The sequence below is a fragment of the Agelaius phoeniceus genome, chromosome 1 (assembly GCF_051311805.1).
Source record: "Agelaius phoeniceus isolate bAgePho1 chromosome 1, bAgePho1.hap1, whole genome shotgun sequence".
NCBI classification, from domain to species: Eukaryota; Metazoa; Chordata; class Aves; order Passeriformes; family Icteridae; genus Agelaius; species Agelaius phoeniceus.
The window spans coordinates 100,918,895-100,934,384 of NC_135265.1; the positions used below are offsets into that span (position 1 = coordinate 100,918,895).

At 36.9% G+C, this 15,490-nt stretch overlaps 1 protein-coding gene across 1 annotated transcript in view; it reads right to left on the reverse strand.

Annotated features, from left to right (window-relative positions):
• CEP192 (centrosomal protein 192) overlaps positions 1-15,490 on the reverse strand; it is a 72,450-nt gene that overhangs the window by 26,875 nt on the left and 30,085 nt on the right. Inside the window, exons 27-38 of the mRNA XM_077190284.1 lie at positions 12,879-13,896; positions 12,640-12,763; positions 11,382-11,553; positions 8,523-9,402; positions 7,260-7,408; positions 5,408-5,638; positions 3,886-4,011; positions 3,364-3,498; positions 3,109-3,172; positions 2,314-2,453; positions 2,098-2,190; positions 1,165-1,280 (exon numbers count right to left, since the gene is read on the reverse strand). Of these exons, the coding sequence (XP_077046399.1) occupies positions 1,165-1,280; positions 2,098-2,190; positions 2,314-2,453; positions 3,109-3,172; positions 3,364-3,498; positions 3,886-4,011; positions 5,408-5,638; positions 7,260-7,408; positions 8,523-9,402; positions 11,382-11,553; positions 12,640-12,763; positions 12,879-13,896 (3,248 nt within the window). The remainder of the gene's footprint in view (positions 1-1,164; positions 1,281-2,097; positions 2,191-2,313; positions 2,454-3,108; positions 3,173-3,363; positions 3,499-3,885; positions 4,012-5,407; positions 5,639-7,259; positions 7,409-8,522; positions 9,403-11,381; positions 11,554-12,639; positions 12,764-12,878; positions 13,897-15,490) is intronic.

Genomic DNA, 15,490 nt, shown 5'->3' on the forward strand with positions numbered 1-15,490 from the left:
TTAGAAAGAAACAAAGTCTGACTGTAGATTAAAGAGATGCCTTTTGAATGCCAAAAGAAACTTTACTGAATTTTTACAAGTGTGAGATAACCAGGAGCACCAAGGAAGGAAATCTGGCTTTTAAATAATAGCCTGAATCATTTGTTATAGCACTGAGAGATTTCAAGTCAAGAAAAAAAACTCAAGAACCTCCATTGTAGCTGTCAGCTGTCAGAATCCCTATGATGCCTGCTGACAAAGCCCTGAATCCCATCAGCAGGGAACATGGCCCTGGTTACTGCCTCAGTTAGTTTATTAGTCTTTAGGCAGCACTTGGACATAGATTACCAAGTTTCCAAACCTCCTGAGTACCTCAAGCCTGTAAAAATTCAATAGGATTATACTGTCACTAGCACAGAACTTCATTGTTTAATTTAAATGCACTGGTGAGACCTGGTTAAGTTAGCCAGTGAACTGAACATATTTTGAAGATACTCCTTTGTCCATTCTTGCAGAAACTGGAAATCATGTAGCAAGAGGGAAAGCTGCTCTGGAGAAATGAGTCATTGCCAAAGACTCTTACATGACATCCTAATTGTCACTTGAACCAATCAAGTTTATTTTGCAGAATGAAGTTCAACAGGAGCTAATGAGCAAAACTATGAATGCTTCATCCATCTGCAAAAGGAACTTGTACATTAGTGTTGTACCTAACAAACTTTTATTTGATTACAGCAGACAAATAAATACTTGGGATCCTGATCTGTTGTTGACATTTTTCACATGTAAAACAGAAATAACATTTCCCTTGCCTCAGCAGAGAGAAAGAGGGAAGCAACTGAAGGGGCTGCTGAAGCTAAGTATTTTGAAGCTTTGCTGTACTTTTGAAATAATTACCAGATAAAGGGCCACAGGGATTTACTCTGTTTATTTACACTAAACAAGTCTTAGAGTATTTATTGATAGGAAATGTTATCTATTCATTTTGCTATACACACCTGTAAGAGGGAGATATTCTATAGAAAAGGTGAACATTAACAAAAATCCTTTTGTAATGGATGAGAACTCTCATGATAACAACTGAAGTCAAACACTCTCATATGGGTGAAACTTTCAATTTGTTCATTACCTTAAGGTCAAAGGTAGTTCAGTTTAACACATGCAGCACAGAATCAGTTATATTACCTTTCTGTAGTTGTTGTGCTTTTTGGAAAAAACTGGACAGTCACTACTTGTTCTTCTCCAGGAAAAAGGAAAAGGTCCTCAGGTTTAGCAGCAAAGCAGCTGCCCTGATCTGATGTCTGAAAGCAGGCAAAGGAAAAAGGGAGGGTTAGTTACCTATTTTTTTAAGGGATTAAATCCTTCTACAAAATGTAATACAATTTGGTTCTGCACCTGTTTTACATGCAATTCAGACAATCTGAATACACCTGGAGTTGTCAACACTTTATCAATCAGCACCCAGTACCATCACTTAAAGTGGCATTTGTGATAGGGGTCATAGATCCTATTTCCACAGCCTCTGATCTTAGAAATGATGGGCCAACACATCTCTTTTTGTAAAATGGAACCAAGTGCTCCTTCTGTTGACTTTGAAATGTAAGTATCAAATGTGGTTAGTTATCTTTCAGTCTGGAACCACACTTTCCATAGATTCTCAAAAAAGTCAAGTAAAGACATTGCGTATCTGAAAAGAACTCACTTTGAGTTGGCAAGATGTACACTAAAAACTACTGCAGTTTTGTTAGAAAATACAGATGTTTCCCAATGCTAATATTCATCTTTGCCTTAAGCAGGCTTTACCAGCTAACTAACACCTGCTGTGCAGCACAGGCTTCACTACCTTTACATATAACAAATATTTTAGCTAAAATTTAGTAAAAATCATAAAAGTATGTTTGTTATAACAAATAAAACTGAAGTTGAGCAAAAGAACACCCATAAGCTTTTTCTAAAAAAGTAAGCAAATCTCTTTGCCATTTTTCATTCCCTATATGTAAATTTGTGACGTTTTTATTAAACCACAGAGCTGAGCAAAAATTCCAAGGCTCAGCTCTAGCTTCAGTACAATATGAACAGCACAAAAATCATGATTTCAAGAGGGAAAAGCCAACCTACCTGAACTTTCAAATGTACACTAATGTTTCCAGAATTTACCAATGGCAGCTGCTGCTTGACTGTTGAATCCACACTAGCAGACAGACGTATTTTCTGCAAAAATAAAGTAAGTGTATATCTGTATATATACATATGTAATAAAACCAAACATTACAAAAGTAAGAGGCTAGGAGAGGCAAACTGTTCTTGAAATACAGTTTGTAAATACACACAAACCTGTAAGTCCTTTGGAATACGGATCCTTGCTGTTCCAGCTCTTGCTCTCAGAAAAATACTTTTAATCACAGTGCTAGGTCCTGGACTATCCACTTCCACATCCACTCTTGCCAGGAACTCCTCTGCTGGACCCAAGGAATCTAGGAACAATTTCATGAGTAGCAAAAGCAAGTGTGCCAACAGCAAAGGCCATTCCTATAGATGCACACCTCACCTTCAGCTACTCTTCAATCTTAACATATTAATGGAGTGAGAATAACAGCTCTCCCATTACTCCTGCAACACTTTTTTTCCTCTTTAAAATAAAGTCTAACAGGACCTTATTTAAGAGTTTTACCTTTTTGTCATATGTGACTGAAATTGTCACTAATGCAAACAAAAAAACTCATCCTACCACACGAGCTGAGCTAGTTGATATATATACTGTTTTCTATTCAGCAAGTCAGAACAACTCAGAGATTTCTTCAAATTTATTATCTATTTTGCAATTAATGCAATGTTTTCTTAAGTGATGCTTAACTCCTTTTACTTAATTAAACACAAATTCCAGGCATCTTGCAGTACAAGCTTTGTACAGCTTCATACTTAAGTAAAAATGTCCCTGGTAATATATAAAGGATTAAGACACAGAGACATTCTGCCTCCTACAGTTACTAAAAATGAATATGATACCTGAAATATTAGCACACACAAACCAAACATGGTTTCAAGTTTGCAGCCTGTTCCTGCAATTCTAAAACGTATACATTGAAAGTCAAATCTGTTTTAGCCAAAATGAAAATCAAGTTACTTTACCTGAAGAAGAAATTTGTTTCTTAGGTGCATGGAACAGAACCCAAACTGTTAAAGCTTCAGGATCCTGAAAAAGAAATTGGTTGACTCACCTTAAGGAAGGGAGAAAATTATTGAGAGGAGAAAACAAAACACCCACAAAACCTGAACATGCAAAAGGTGTGCTGCCCAAAAATCATTACTGTGAACTCAAATATTCAGCACTGTCATTTCAGACAGCAAGTAACAAGAAGAATTGACCAACTACAAACTACTCACTTGCCCATCATAGCTTGCATGTATCACATGGTTTACAACTGATGGAGCTGCTGTCTGGGAAACTGCATCCATTTGTTCATTAGAAGTATTAACAGGTTCCTTGGAAAAGGTGAAGCATCTCCAGGCTACTGCATTCTGTCAAAAAAAGAAAAGTATTACAAGTATTAAATCTCTTATTGTCAGTAACAGCAATGCTGACAAAGCTGAGAAATGCAAGACAAGTTTTGAATGATCCAAGTGGCTTGGAAAAAAAAAAAAAATCAAAATTAGGCTGTAGCTTTGAAACATGAAACAAAACCCCACACACCTATCCCAGAAGCATTTTTATTGGTACCATTACAGCAGAATCAAATTACCACCCTGCAAAAACTATTTATTTCCTGACTAACAAAAGACTTCTTGGGAAGTCTTACATCGAGTGTCCAAGATATATTTTTTAATGATATGCAACAAAGTGTTTGGGTACTAAAATTCAGTATCACAAGATGTTAACTCTCACATACAGAAGTTTACTGTACTTACTGCGTTAATAATAAGTCTAATTGGCATAAAAGCATGGGTTTTGTTGATAAGTTTTAGGGGAAGAGCCTTCAAACTGCCAAAAGGCAAGTCACCAAAATCCAGGCAATCTCCTTTTCCTGTTTCCACCTGGTTTTAAAACAAAGCAGAACTTAGAAGAAAGGAAAACCTTCAAAACACCCTACCCTACAAAAGTACCAGGATGTTTCTCATCTATTCCACCCTCTTAACACTATATCCACATAAAATACAAACTATTACAGTCTAAGAATCATGTTTTCTTTGATATTAGAAGGGGCTACAGCCAATTGGCTATCTCCCATGCATTTCACCTCAATCAATTAAGCCAATCTTAGTGCAATGTTTATCCACCAAAATCCAGCATACAACCAAATTATTTTGGATAATTCAAATTAAAAGTAAGTTTAAACCATGATTATTGCTAGCAAGTAAGAAATGTCAGTTTCAGATAGTTAAAAACACATTGCAGCAAGTTGAAAGTTAAGAAAATAAGGGACAGTTAATTTTTGCTAGCTTAAAAACACTTAAGTGTAATGATCTGCAGCAAAATACAGCTTTTATTTGGTTCTTTTTCCAATCTCAGGAATATAACAACATGCAGAGATTGAGCACAAGGTTTATATTTTATTTGAAAATGACACAAGTTTGAATATACTATGAATAACATGGAGAATGGACTACACGTGAAAAACTAAAAAATGCATTAAAAATAAATAAAAATTTATGGAAGAAGCATTAAAAATTATACCAATTTGTGTGCATTCATTACTTCAAAACACATAATTAGCCCAAAGCAAGTTAAAAGACCACCATAAATGAAAAGAAAATGTCCATTGTGGCTGATGACTGAAAATTTTACTTCTACCAACTGTGTCACAGACTATCATGAAATTTGTTCAAGAACCTCAAGAAGTATCATCAAGCCTTTTTATGCCTGTCCATACTCTTAAATCTAGAACTATATGAAGCCACATTTAATTATTAATGTCACACTCTCCCACCTGGTTGTTCTTCATGATAAGACACAAGACAAAAGCACTTTACACATGCACTTAGTTTTAATTTTTAATTAGTCCAAAATAAGAAAATATTCTCTACAATTATAATCAAGCTAGTGGTAGTGAGAAACCAAGACAAAGCCTACTTGATGTAAAAAATAAAGAAATCCTTACAATTGGAAATAAATGCTTTTTGTTACAATAAATTCCCAATCCAACACAGCAGATACCTAGTAAGCATCAGATGTTTAAGGTCTTAACAATGAAAAAGTAATGCCCGATCTTTTAACAACAAAAAAGTAATTTTAAATTTATTCTTTCCACACAGAAGCCTTCATTTCTAGCTGGCTGCTTTTGCACAACTGGAACTTCCCAGATAACAACATGCTTCTCAAAAATTTCCTCTATTCTCACTCAAAACATATGAAATTCCAGGTATTTTCCAGTGTCATTAAATTATTCATAAAATTGCAACAATGAAAGACCCACAATAAGCAGCAACTTACTTCTAAATTAGGATTTTCAGCAACTGCTGTCAGAACTACCCTGCTTGCCAAAGCTTCTGCCTGAACGATTGTCTCGGCATCGGCAGAAACCGGCCAAGATGAAACATTGAGGATACACTGGAAGATCCCCGAGCGGGAAGGTAAGAAAAGTATTTTCAGGTCGTTGGTAGAGTAGGGTCCTACAATGGTTTTATTCTTGAAAACCAAACATGGGTATTTCATAGGATCCATCTGAAAAACAAAAAATATCTGTCATTTTCAAATAGGCCTTTTACCAGAAGACATTTCCTTCCCAAATACCATGGTTACCTGGCTGCTTAACACAGACATTTTGTATATATTTTTTCTCCATTTAATTAATGCATTTTCATATCCATGGCCCATTTGCATCTTGCTCAACTGCAGGCCTTTTCTTTTAATTTAAACAGACAAGTCAACCTGAAAAATGCTGAGGTTTCTTTCTACCATCTAGTCAAAGATTGACACTGGGAAAATTATTAAGTAAAACCCTAATTTTTGAGAAAGAACAGCAGTGTATCTCAGAGTTGACTGAAAAAACATTGGTTTTAATCACACTGTGCAAACAATTGCCTATATTTATTCATGGAAACAACTGTAAAGCAATTTCATTTTAAAAAATCACCTCTTGATCCAACAGAATCGCTGGTTACAGGAGCTGCAGAAAAGCTCTATGAAGCTGATTAGAAAATTATGCAACAAATCCTTATTCTCATATACACACACAGACATATATATACACACACACACACATACACACACAGGAGCACACAGAATTGTGGCCTGATGTTCTTTAAAGAGGAAGCATTCTAAGAAAACAAGATCAAAACCAGAAATCATACTCCTGGAAAGGCACATGCTACATCTGCTCAGGAAGAATATACCTGAGAGAAGGGATCAGGATTTCTAAGACTTATAACATGCAATATTTAAAGCAAATAATTGTCTGCTATTCCTCAGTAATATGGACCAAATAAAACCAGCATGAACCATATTTTAAAAAAGAAAAAAGCAATACTTGATACAATCTACAGCTGAACTGAACTGTGGACAACATTGCATTGTTCCAACAGATGAGCTAGATAAAGAGCACTATACCAAAAACTAGTAAGAACAAAAATAACAGCTAACTAAAGTTACCAGGTATCAAACTGCCAGAAGCTCAGAGTATCCTATGCTTGTTCTGTTGTTATCTTCTTCTCTATTAAGTGTATTCATCAATAAATGAAATTAAATCCTTCTGATGGACCTTGAATCTAACTCATTCTCAAGTTCTCAAGATGTTTATTAGTATGATAACAGAATTATATAGAATTTAACAAAATTGAAGTGCAAGACAGCCAACGTACGGCCTACAAGCTACCTACAACCCACAGAACAACCCATCTAGCTTGAAGCCTGCTCTAGAAGGCTTCTAAAAAACCTGCTCATTTTCCATCACTCAAGATCTCCTGATTTCAAGAAAAAGAGGAGCAAACTGACAAAAATGTTTTTGCAGTTACAGTCCTCAGCATGGATGTTTTCTGGCCTAGGGTTGACCTTTCTTGCATACACAAAGGTGGGAATGAATAACCCATAAACTCAAACCTTCCACATTTCATGCACACAATATAATTCTACAGATCAATAACCTCATGTGGCATTTACCTCACAAAGTCTGCTTGCTGGAGGAAGTCAGGTGGCCTGGCTAAAGAAAGTAGCATTGCTTTTGTGCATATTAATCATAAAACAGGGAAAAAAATCACAGATCTGTAAAGATGGTCTTAATTTTACATATGATATCTGGTAACATGACAGTATTAATCAGTTTTATGAAAAAGAAAAAATGTCTTACCCTTTCCCCATTAACTGAAACACTGAGTATCCCAATGTTGACCTGCAACCACCGGTCAGTTGGATTATAAACACTAAGAACCGTCTGAGATGCAATTCCCACACAACAGGCATTAGGGAACTTCAGTTCTTCGGGGACTTTTATATGTCCTTTGGAAGAAAATATGCTCCTGTTAGTTACAAGTACTCAGAAGCAAATCAGCACTCAGGCTGCCACCAAATTTATGAACTCATCTGACAAATGCCTCATTATGGTGAGGAAATGTTTGACTCCTACAGTTCTCATAAGGATATTTTCCATAAGCATGAAATTTGAAATTTCAATCATTTCTAATTTGCACCTTAAAGTTCTACTGTCACACAAACAAATATTTATGGAAATGGCACATTCCATACAGACCCACAAAGTATATTTTTATATATAGACCTAATATAAAACATTCAGTGGTCACAATTTAATCAGCACTAGCCTAACTCAGAAAATTTGAACATTACTATTACAAAATCTTGTTAGTATAAAAATAAGTAAGGAGTATTTCACTATTTTAAAATGCACTAAGATCAATGACTTGGAACAATCAATAAACAAGCTCTGTCACAGATTCAAATCTTCAACCCCACTACTTGTCATTTAGGCTGAAAGAATTAGCCAGAAAAAAAAAATACAGCAAGATTGTAGGTTAAAATAAGTTTTTAAAATTAAACAGTAATTTGGGTTGCTTAGGTTTAGAGCTAAGCCTAGATACAAAGTAAGAGCAGAAAGGACAGAGGACACCTGGCAGCTTGTCTTTTCCTTCATAACCAGCAAACAGTTTCAACCTCTAAGGGGTTCAAACTTCTTATGAGTTTTGGCCTTCACTGACTGCTAATACCAAATTAGGCAGGAAATAGAAATGTCCTCTACTTTCCAGATAAAACACAATGGAATTTCAAGAGCATGACTTGTCTTGGCTAAAACTGCAGCTAGGATTTCTCTTCCTCCTATGAAAGGTAGTTCTAGATCCTTTACACAAACACAAAACGACTTAATATTGAAGAATGCTGAAATTCTGAGAAATGTTTTTAAGACCATTGGGGGAGCTCTACGAATAGACATTCAGAGAATAACATTAAACAAGGAAAACTAGTAATAGGGTTTGCATAAACAATAATTGCAGTTACAATTAGTACCATCCTAATTTTATTAACTATAACTTAAGCAACATCACTATCACCATTCCTGTCCACAGCTGTATTTCAAACACACTATAAAAATCACACTCACCAATACCAGGTGACTTTGACAACTCCCATTCCCTTCCCCCAGCTCCAAGAGGTTGTCCAGTACATGGTTTTACATTTAAGATATTATTATTCCATGAAGTACTGTGTGGATTATAAAGTGAAGCTGCACCCAAAAAGCCAGGACCAATACTTGAACCTAAAGGAATTCCTAACATAAGTGGATTCTCAATATGTCCTCCTGGGATACCAGAACAAGGAAGCCCTGCTGAAAGGCCAAAACCTGCAGCGTTGCAGCCATGAAAATGAGACAGAACTGCATTTCCTGGAGGTTGTTTAGCTCCCAGATGCTGTTGTGCAAATGGAGTTGTTGCGAGACAATGCCCTGTAAGCAAGGTGGGGACAGAAGAAGAAATTGTTTGACTCTCAGAGGTAGTGACATGGGATTTAACAGTTGATATATGGACATGCTGTTCACCAGATGAGTTTTGTTTGCATGGCAAACAGGTGTTTAATCCAGAATAAACAGGCAATCCTTGTCTCTGTGCTTTGTTTGTTTGATCCTGACACAGTTCTTGTGCATCCATGTTGACAGAATGTGGCGGAAAGGTGCAGAGTTTACTTGGTAAAGCTGATTTAACATGGTCTAGCTCTTCATGATTTGCTGGTACATTTGAAGGAATAAAAGGAAGCTGATTCATCCTCAGAAAACCTTCTTTGGCCAGTTCTTGGTCCCGTACATTATGAGGTTTTCTTTGAAGACCAGCAAGTCCATTTTCTTCTAGTTCCTGGTCAATACTAAGTATTGCTTTTTTTCTATTTCTTTGACGTGAGCGGTCTTCTAGATTTTCTTTTCTATGTTCCTGCAGAGGAACTGGGCTGGCCTGAATTATTGTTGTGCTCAGTTCACCAGCATTTTCATCCTAGTAAACAAATATAACATGCAGTATCACATATTTAAGAAAAGCAATAGGGTACATAAGACACACCTAATTCTGTACTGCCTGGAAACTTTCCTGTCTGATCATTATTGGGACTGCCATCCAATATAAATAATCCAGTTTGTCTTGTCTGAAGTTTTACTTTTTTAACTGTGACTGCTCACCTTGAAAAAGAAAACCTGCAGCATCAACCTGTCTGCTATCCTTAAGACACATTCTACTGGGTTTGGCTGAGATGGAGTTGATTTTCTCCACAGTGGTCTCTGTGGTGCTGTATTTTTAGATTTGTGTTCAAAACAGCATTGACAACACACCAGACATGCTAGACAGATTAAAAAAAACCAAAAAAACTGAATGGTCTTCAACCAAATCAGTAACCGAAAAGGATTTGAGATGCATGAAAATGCACTGATACAGACATTTTCTTTGTGTGCTCACAAGAAATCATTGAAGTCCAGAGACCTGCCATTTTGACAGGTAGGGTATAGCTGGAATAAGCACTCATATTTACACAGACATGCATGTAAATTAGAAAGGTTCTTCAGGTTTTATCTGTCTGTTTTTAAAATTCCATCCACAATTAGAACATCAGGCCACTTTGGAAAGGGGGATATGTAACAGATTCCAGATTTCACGTGTAGTTAAATAGGTATGATTCATGCTGACAAAATTGAAACAGTAATCAATATTGATACAGTAATTAATATTTGGAAATAATAAAACAGTTAAAAAGTGTAATGCCAAGAAAGAAAGGGAGAGGAGGGGTTCCACCCCACCACTTTCCTGCAGATGCTCAAGGCAGGAAAAAGAAAGAGATAACAGTTACTAAAAATTAACAGAAAGAAAGGAAAATCTGATTGGGTGCCAGGAAAATGTTAATTATATGAGATTAAAGGACATTGAAGAAGAGGAGAGGCCTTCATCAGAGACGACCCCCAAGGAGTGGTGCAACCACCTAAAAGAGTGGTGGAGCATGCGTGGTAAAGGTGGTGATGAGGCAGAGGTAGAAGTGTGATTAATTGAAAATGGGAGGAGATGGCATTGACACATGGCATAAAAGGGGGAATTTTCACTTGACAAGCTTGTATGTGAGGTGGCAGGGGCCCAAGGATCCTGCAGTCCGTACCCCATGGTTATTTATTTTTTGCTTATGCACTATTACTGGAACCAAATTATCCCTTATTTTAACCAAATTATGTTATCAATATTTCAAGTGTATCCGATTTTATATATTCTAAGTTATTCAATTAAAATTGCTGCTACCTTTAATATTGTTTGGTTTTTTTGATGATGGGATAATTGGGCAAATATAACACAAGGAATGCACAAATTCAGATAAAAGATTGCCAATTATTTTAATCAAGGCAAGAATGCAAGTCTGAACACAAATTTTACCCTCAGCGCGCATTCTCTTCTAAACCAATAAAAACAGTCAGAATGACTGTCAGAGGTAGAAAATTATAGTTTCAGTCCCGAAAAAAGTAGTGCAAGCTACATTATGTATTTATAAATATTTCTCCAGAAAAAAAAACAAACCAGGAAAATTATTCTCCCAACAGCTGAAGCTGAACAGCAAGGGAGCCTCAGGTATGATGAGAACAATATAGATCCTGCAAAATACTACTGGAATACTGCAGCACATTCCAAGAACAGAATGACTTAATGAGAAACTATTGAAAAGAAATTAAGGAAAAAATACATCAACCCAAACTTTTTCAAAAGTTCCTAGTTCTTTGATTGTTTTACTATGTTTGTATTTATTAGAGTGTGCGCATTTAGCACAGTTGATACCAAAACTCGAATTTCCACATAGCTCAGAAGCTGGAAAGAAGAATACCTTCTCCCTATGCACAGCACATCCTAAACTGTTTGAAAACCCTTCAGGCTTTTCTAATTTAGAATTACTTTGACCTATAAATTTTGGTTTAGGGGTAAGGGGGAGGTGCTGGTTTTTTCCTTACCCAGGATGTCTCTGGACTATGCGTCACTGCTGAGTTCTTACGGGTGCTGCCGGATGCAGAGACATAGGTTAACCTGCTCATGCTTGGACTCGAGTAAACAGACTGAGGTACCACATTCTCTTTGCAAGGAGATTCCTGACAGTGTGATGGGTAAGTAAAGTCCACTTCAGATCTGAAAAAGAGATTCAAAATATGCCAATATTAAAAGATTTTTTTAAATTTTCTTGATGGCAGCATTAATGCTACCCATTACCTATACTATTCTAAAAGTCAACTTAATTAGCTGTTTTGTTAAATGCAGTCAGTAGAAACAAGAAATCAGCTCTCAATTAACCTTTACAAGTTCTGGCTTTGATGTACATAAAACACATTTTCATTCTACATAAATCCATATAGGCAAAGCATCAGAGTTCCAAAACTGAACTCAGATGCTAAGGCCACAGAAGCAACACAACTTATTTAAAAAGGTGAATCAATATACTTGTATCTAACTAGATTAAAAAGTCAAATGAAATCATTTAACTCCCATCACACCATTAGGTTTCCTATTCACTGCTGAGATTCTCTTCATTTCAAATACCTGAAAACACAGGGTCTCTCAGCACTTTGCTCAACAAAAAAAGCTAACATGACAACAATTAAAGCACTGACCATTTTAACTGGACATCCTAAGAGCTATATAATATGCCTGCAAAAATACATCTTCTCCTGCACATATTAATTCCTGAGAAATGCCAGACAGCCTGTAATTCTAATAACACATACAAACACAAACAGTAGTTAAATACCAATGAAGTTCAAAGTTAAGTCAGGGAAATCAGTTGCCTCATCTTTTCAGACTGCACACAACCATTAGCTACTGGCCATGTTAGTGTTTAAGATTGCAAAATTAATTTAGTTGGAATCTTATGACACTTACTGTTGCTGGAACTCGTTTAAGAAACATCATGCTTTCAGTTGCTAAGGAAACCTTAAACCTTGCACACAAGTATGGATCAAAATACAGAATAGTCAAAAGCCACACAAATATTTCTACCCACCCTCTCCCACAATAAGCAATTATACAAATCAGAGAACCAGATGAGCAAAATACTTTTAAGTTTAAAAAACACATCTATATTGGTCTATACAATGTCCAGCTTAACGTATAATGAAGTCTTAGCCTAATAAAGATCACAGTCAACATTCAAACAAACACATGATCTCTCAACAATCCTCATGAAGCACTAATTCTTGTAACCTGCACCAAGAAATTTACCCTGAAAATGCTGTTCCAGAAGTCTCACTAGGAGAAGAGTGAATCAGAGGTGAAGTTGAAGGTCTGAAGCTACACTGCTCACCCTCCAGATTTAAGTCACCTTCAGGCAGAACGGGTTTATGCTCTGGCAAATAAACAAAATTCAAGGACCATATTTATTTATGGACAGGAAACAAGTTTACTGACAAAAAAAAAAAAGCTTTTTCAACAAATAATTGCATCTATATAGGTTTACTTACCAGTATTAGTCTGGAAAGTTGGGGACAGCTTCTCAAAAGTTACATGTTTTGCATTCCCCCTACGAGGAGTACTGGCATCCTTGCTCCTCTTCTCTGTATTTTGCTTCCTGTCATCACTGTTCAATTTCTGCACAGGCTTGGCTGCTGTAGGACTTACTGAGACATATTTACTAAATTGCTTGGCAGGTTTTAAGTTGCGGAGGGACACAGTATTTCCTGCACTTCTCTCCACCAAATCATTACACGGTTCAGGAACAGCATTTGCTGCTTGATCTACTGTTTCTCTATCTTCCCCTATACTACATGCATTAGTGAGATTGCTGTTCTGGTAAGCAAGCAGATTTCGCTGTGCCACTTCCAGTTTTGCTGCTGAGAGAATTCCACATGTGTGGGCTTCACTTTCATTAAGTGTCTCTGATCTAATATCAGCATCCATTGACTGTAAATGTTTATGATTTACCAAATCTGACAACTTTTCTGAACACCGAACATTATCTGCAATTACATCTCTGTGGCTGGCAACACCAGACAGACTAGAAAAATTCTGACTGTCACTTTCTTCATCAAGATAATCAAGCAATCGCTTCTCTATTCCTTGCTGTTTGCTGTGATTATTGATCCAGTCTTCTGCAAAAGCATCCTTATGTTTCTCTTTACCCACTAAAAAGGTATCAGATGTAAGGTTCTGGACAGATGCTTCATGTTTCATGACACTCTCGTATTCACTTTCACATCTGTTCTCATCTGTTTTTTTGAGGTATTTTTCCAGATCAAATGCACTATTTTCCTCATTGCTGGAAAATGCCTCATTAGCAGAGAGTTCAGCCTCTTTAACAGCTCCAGGAAGGACACGTGTTCTTTTACTTTTACTGGAGAGTGCCATCATCATAGCAGCTAGCTGGGAAGGTTCAGCACTGGAGGAAGCATTAGCAATAGCATCTGCAATTGTGCTGATACTCAAGACAGAGTCAGAATGATTAGACAAGCTATCTTCAAACTTGCCTTTATGAATTCCATCCTACAACAAAACAAAATTAGTTAAGCACCACGGCAAAAAAAAAAATTGTTTAGTGTTTTGTTTTGTGTTTGCATTTCAGGATATGGCAATATATTAACACTCTTCATTGATGCATTTTTAAACACCTGTCTAGAAGGAACACTGCAATAGGCATTCTCATTCTCCTATTTTTTTAAGTCTACTTCACAAAGGCTTCTCTAGATTAAATAATAATAACAAATAACTCTGCCTTCTACTAGGAAGCCTTAGTTCCTGTGAAACTTTAAAATCCTAAAATGCTTTATTTAGTTCAGTTGAAAGAACTGGGAGGAAAATCCTATCAGGGACAAACAGCAGAGAAGTTAGTTACCACGACCAAATATACAGTAACTTCTAATTTAACTGTAAATCATCTGCCTCTGCAGAGAGAAGACACAGCTATTCCTACAACTTCTTCTATTACTCAAGTCTGATTTCTTCTTTAGTTTTCACATTGGCTATTCTTAGCAAAGGACACAGAGCAGGTAGACAGTTGGAAACTGGGCTCTGGACCTTTCTGTCTCTCTCAGACAGACACAGACTCAGGAAGAATTGAAAACACCTGTCCTCCTGTAGATACACATGCATGAATTAACAACATCCTCATCAAAAGACAGACAAAGCACAGAGCACACACGTACACCATGACTGGACTGAAAGCAAGCTGAACTGCCAGGCTCAAAGGGCAGATCAGAAGCACCCAAGTCCCTAAGGAGGCCAGTCACTCACTGGTGGAGCATCCTGGGGATCAAGACAGGGGCCAGTACCATTCAACAACTTCAATAATGATGTGGATGATCGGGCACCTTCAGCAAGTTCCATCATCATACAAAACTGGGAGGTGTGGCTAATAAGCCAGCTGTCATTTAGAGGGACCTCAACAGGATGGAAAGATTGGCTGAGAAGTTCAAAGGGAAATGCCAAGACCAGCACATAAAGAGGAATAACCCCAGGCTCTGTACAGGCCCTGGGCCAACCAGCAGGAAACCAGCTTGGCAGAAAAGGACTTGAGGGTCCTGGCAGACAGGAAGTTGACCACAAGCCAGGCAAAGAAGATCAACAGCATCCTGGCCTGCATTAGGAGGAGCATTGACAGCAGGCTTAGGGAGGTGACACAGACAGGAAAAGTAGGTATCAAGGACTACCAAAGTAAAAAGACACTTTTTTCAGACTTGCACCATGCTTATATTCTTAAATCCTATCAACTAAAAGATTTTATTCCAACACTAAAGGTAAGCTGTTTCATTAAATAAATAGAAGGGGAAGACACAGCTGAAATTCAGAAACTTGATCACAGAACATCAACAGCCTATGAGTCTCTGAAAGGCTATGGGCCGACAGACTGAGCAATTCCCAAAGTGAAGTGGGAAGAAAAAAGAAAATCAGATGGTGATAGTATCACCTGACTTACTACTACTACTAATGGATCATGCCATTCTAATGAAACTATCCTAAGAAATAGGGGCACCTGCTAGGATTCAAATATCAATATAAAAAGCAGTGAGCTAATGTGAAAGTCAAAATTTAGCTGTATTCAAAGAAACAATAATAACTGGAATTATTTGAATTTTGTTTC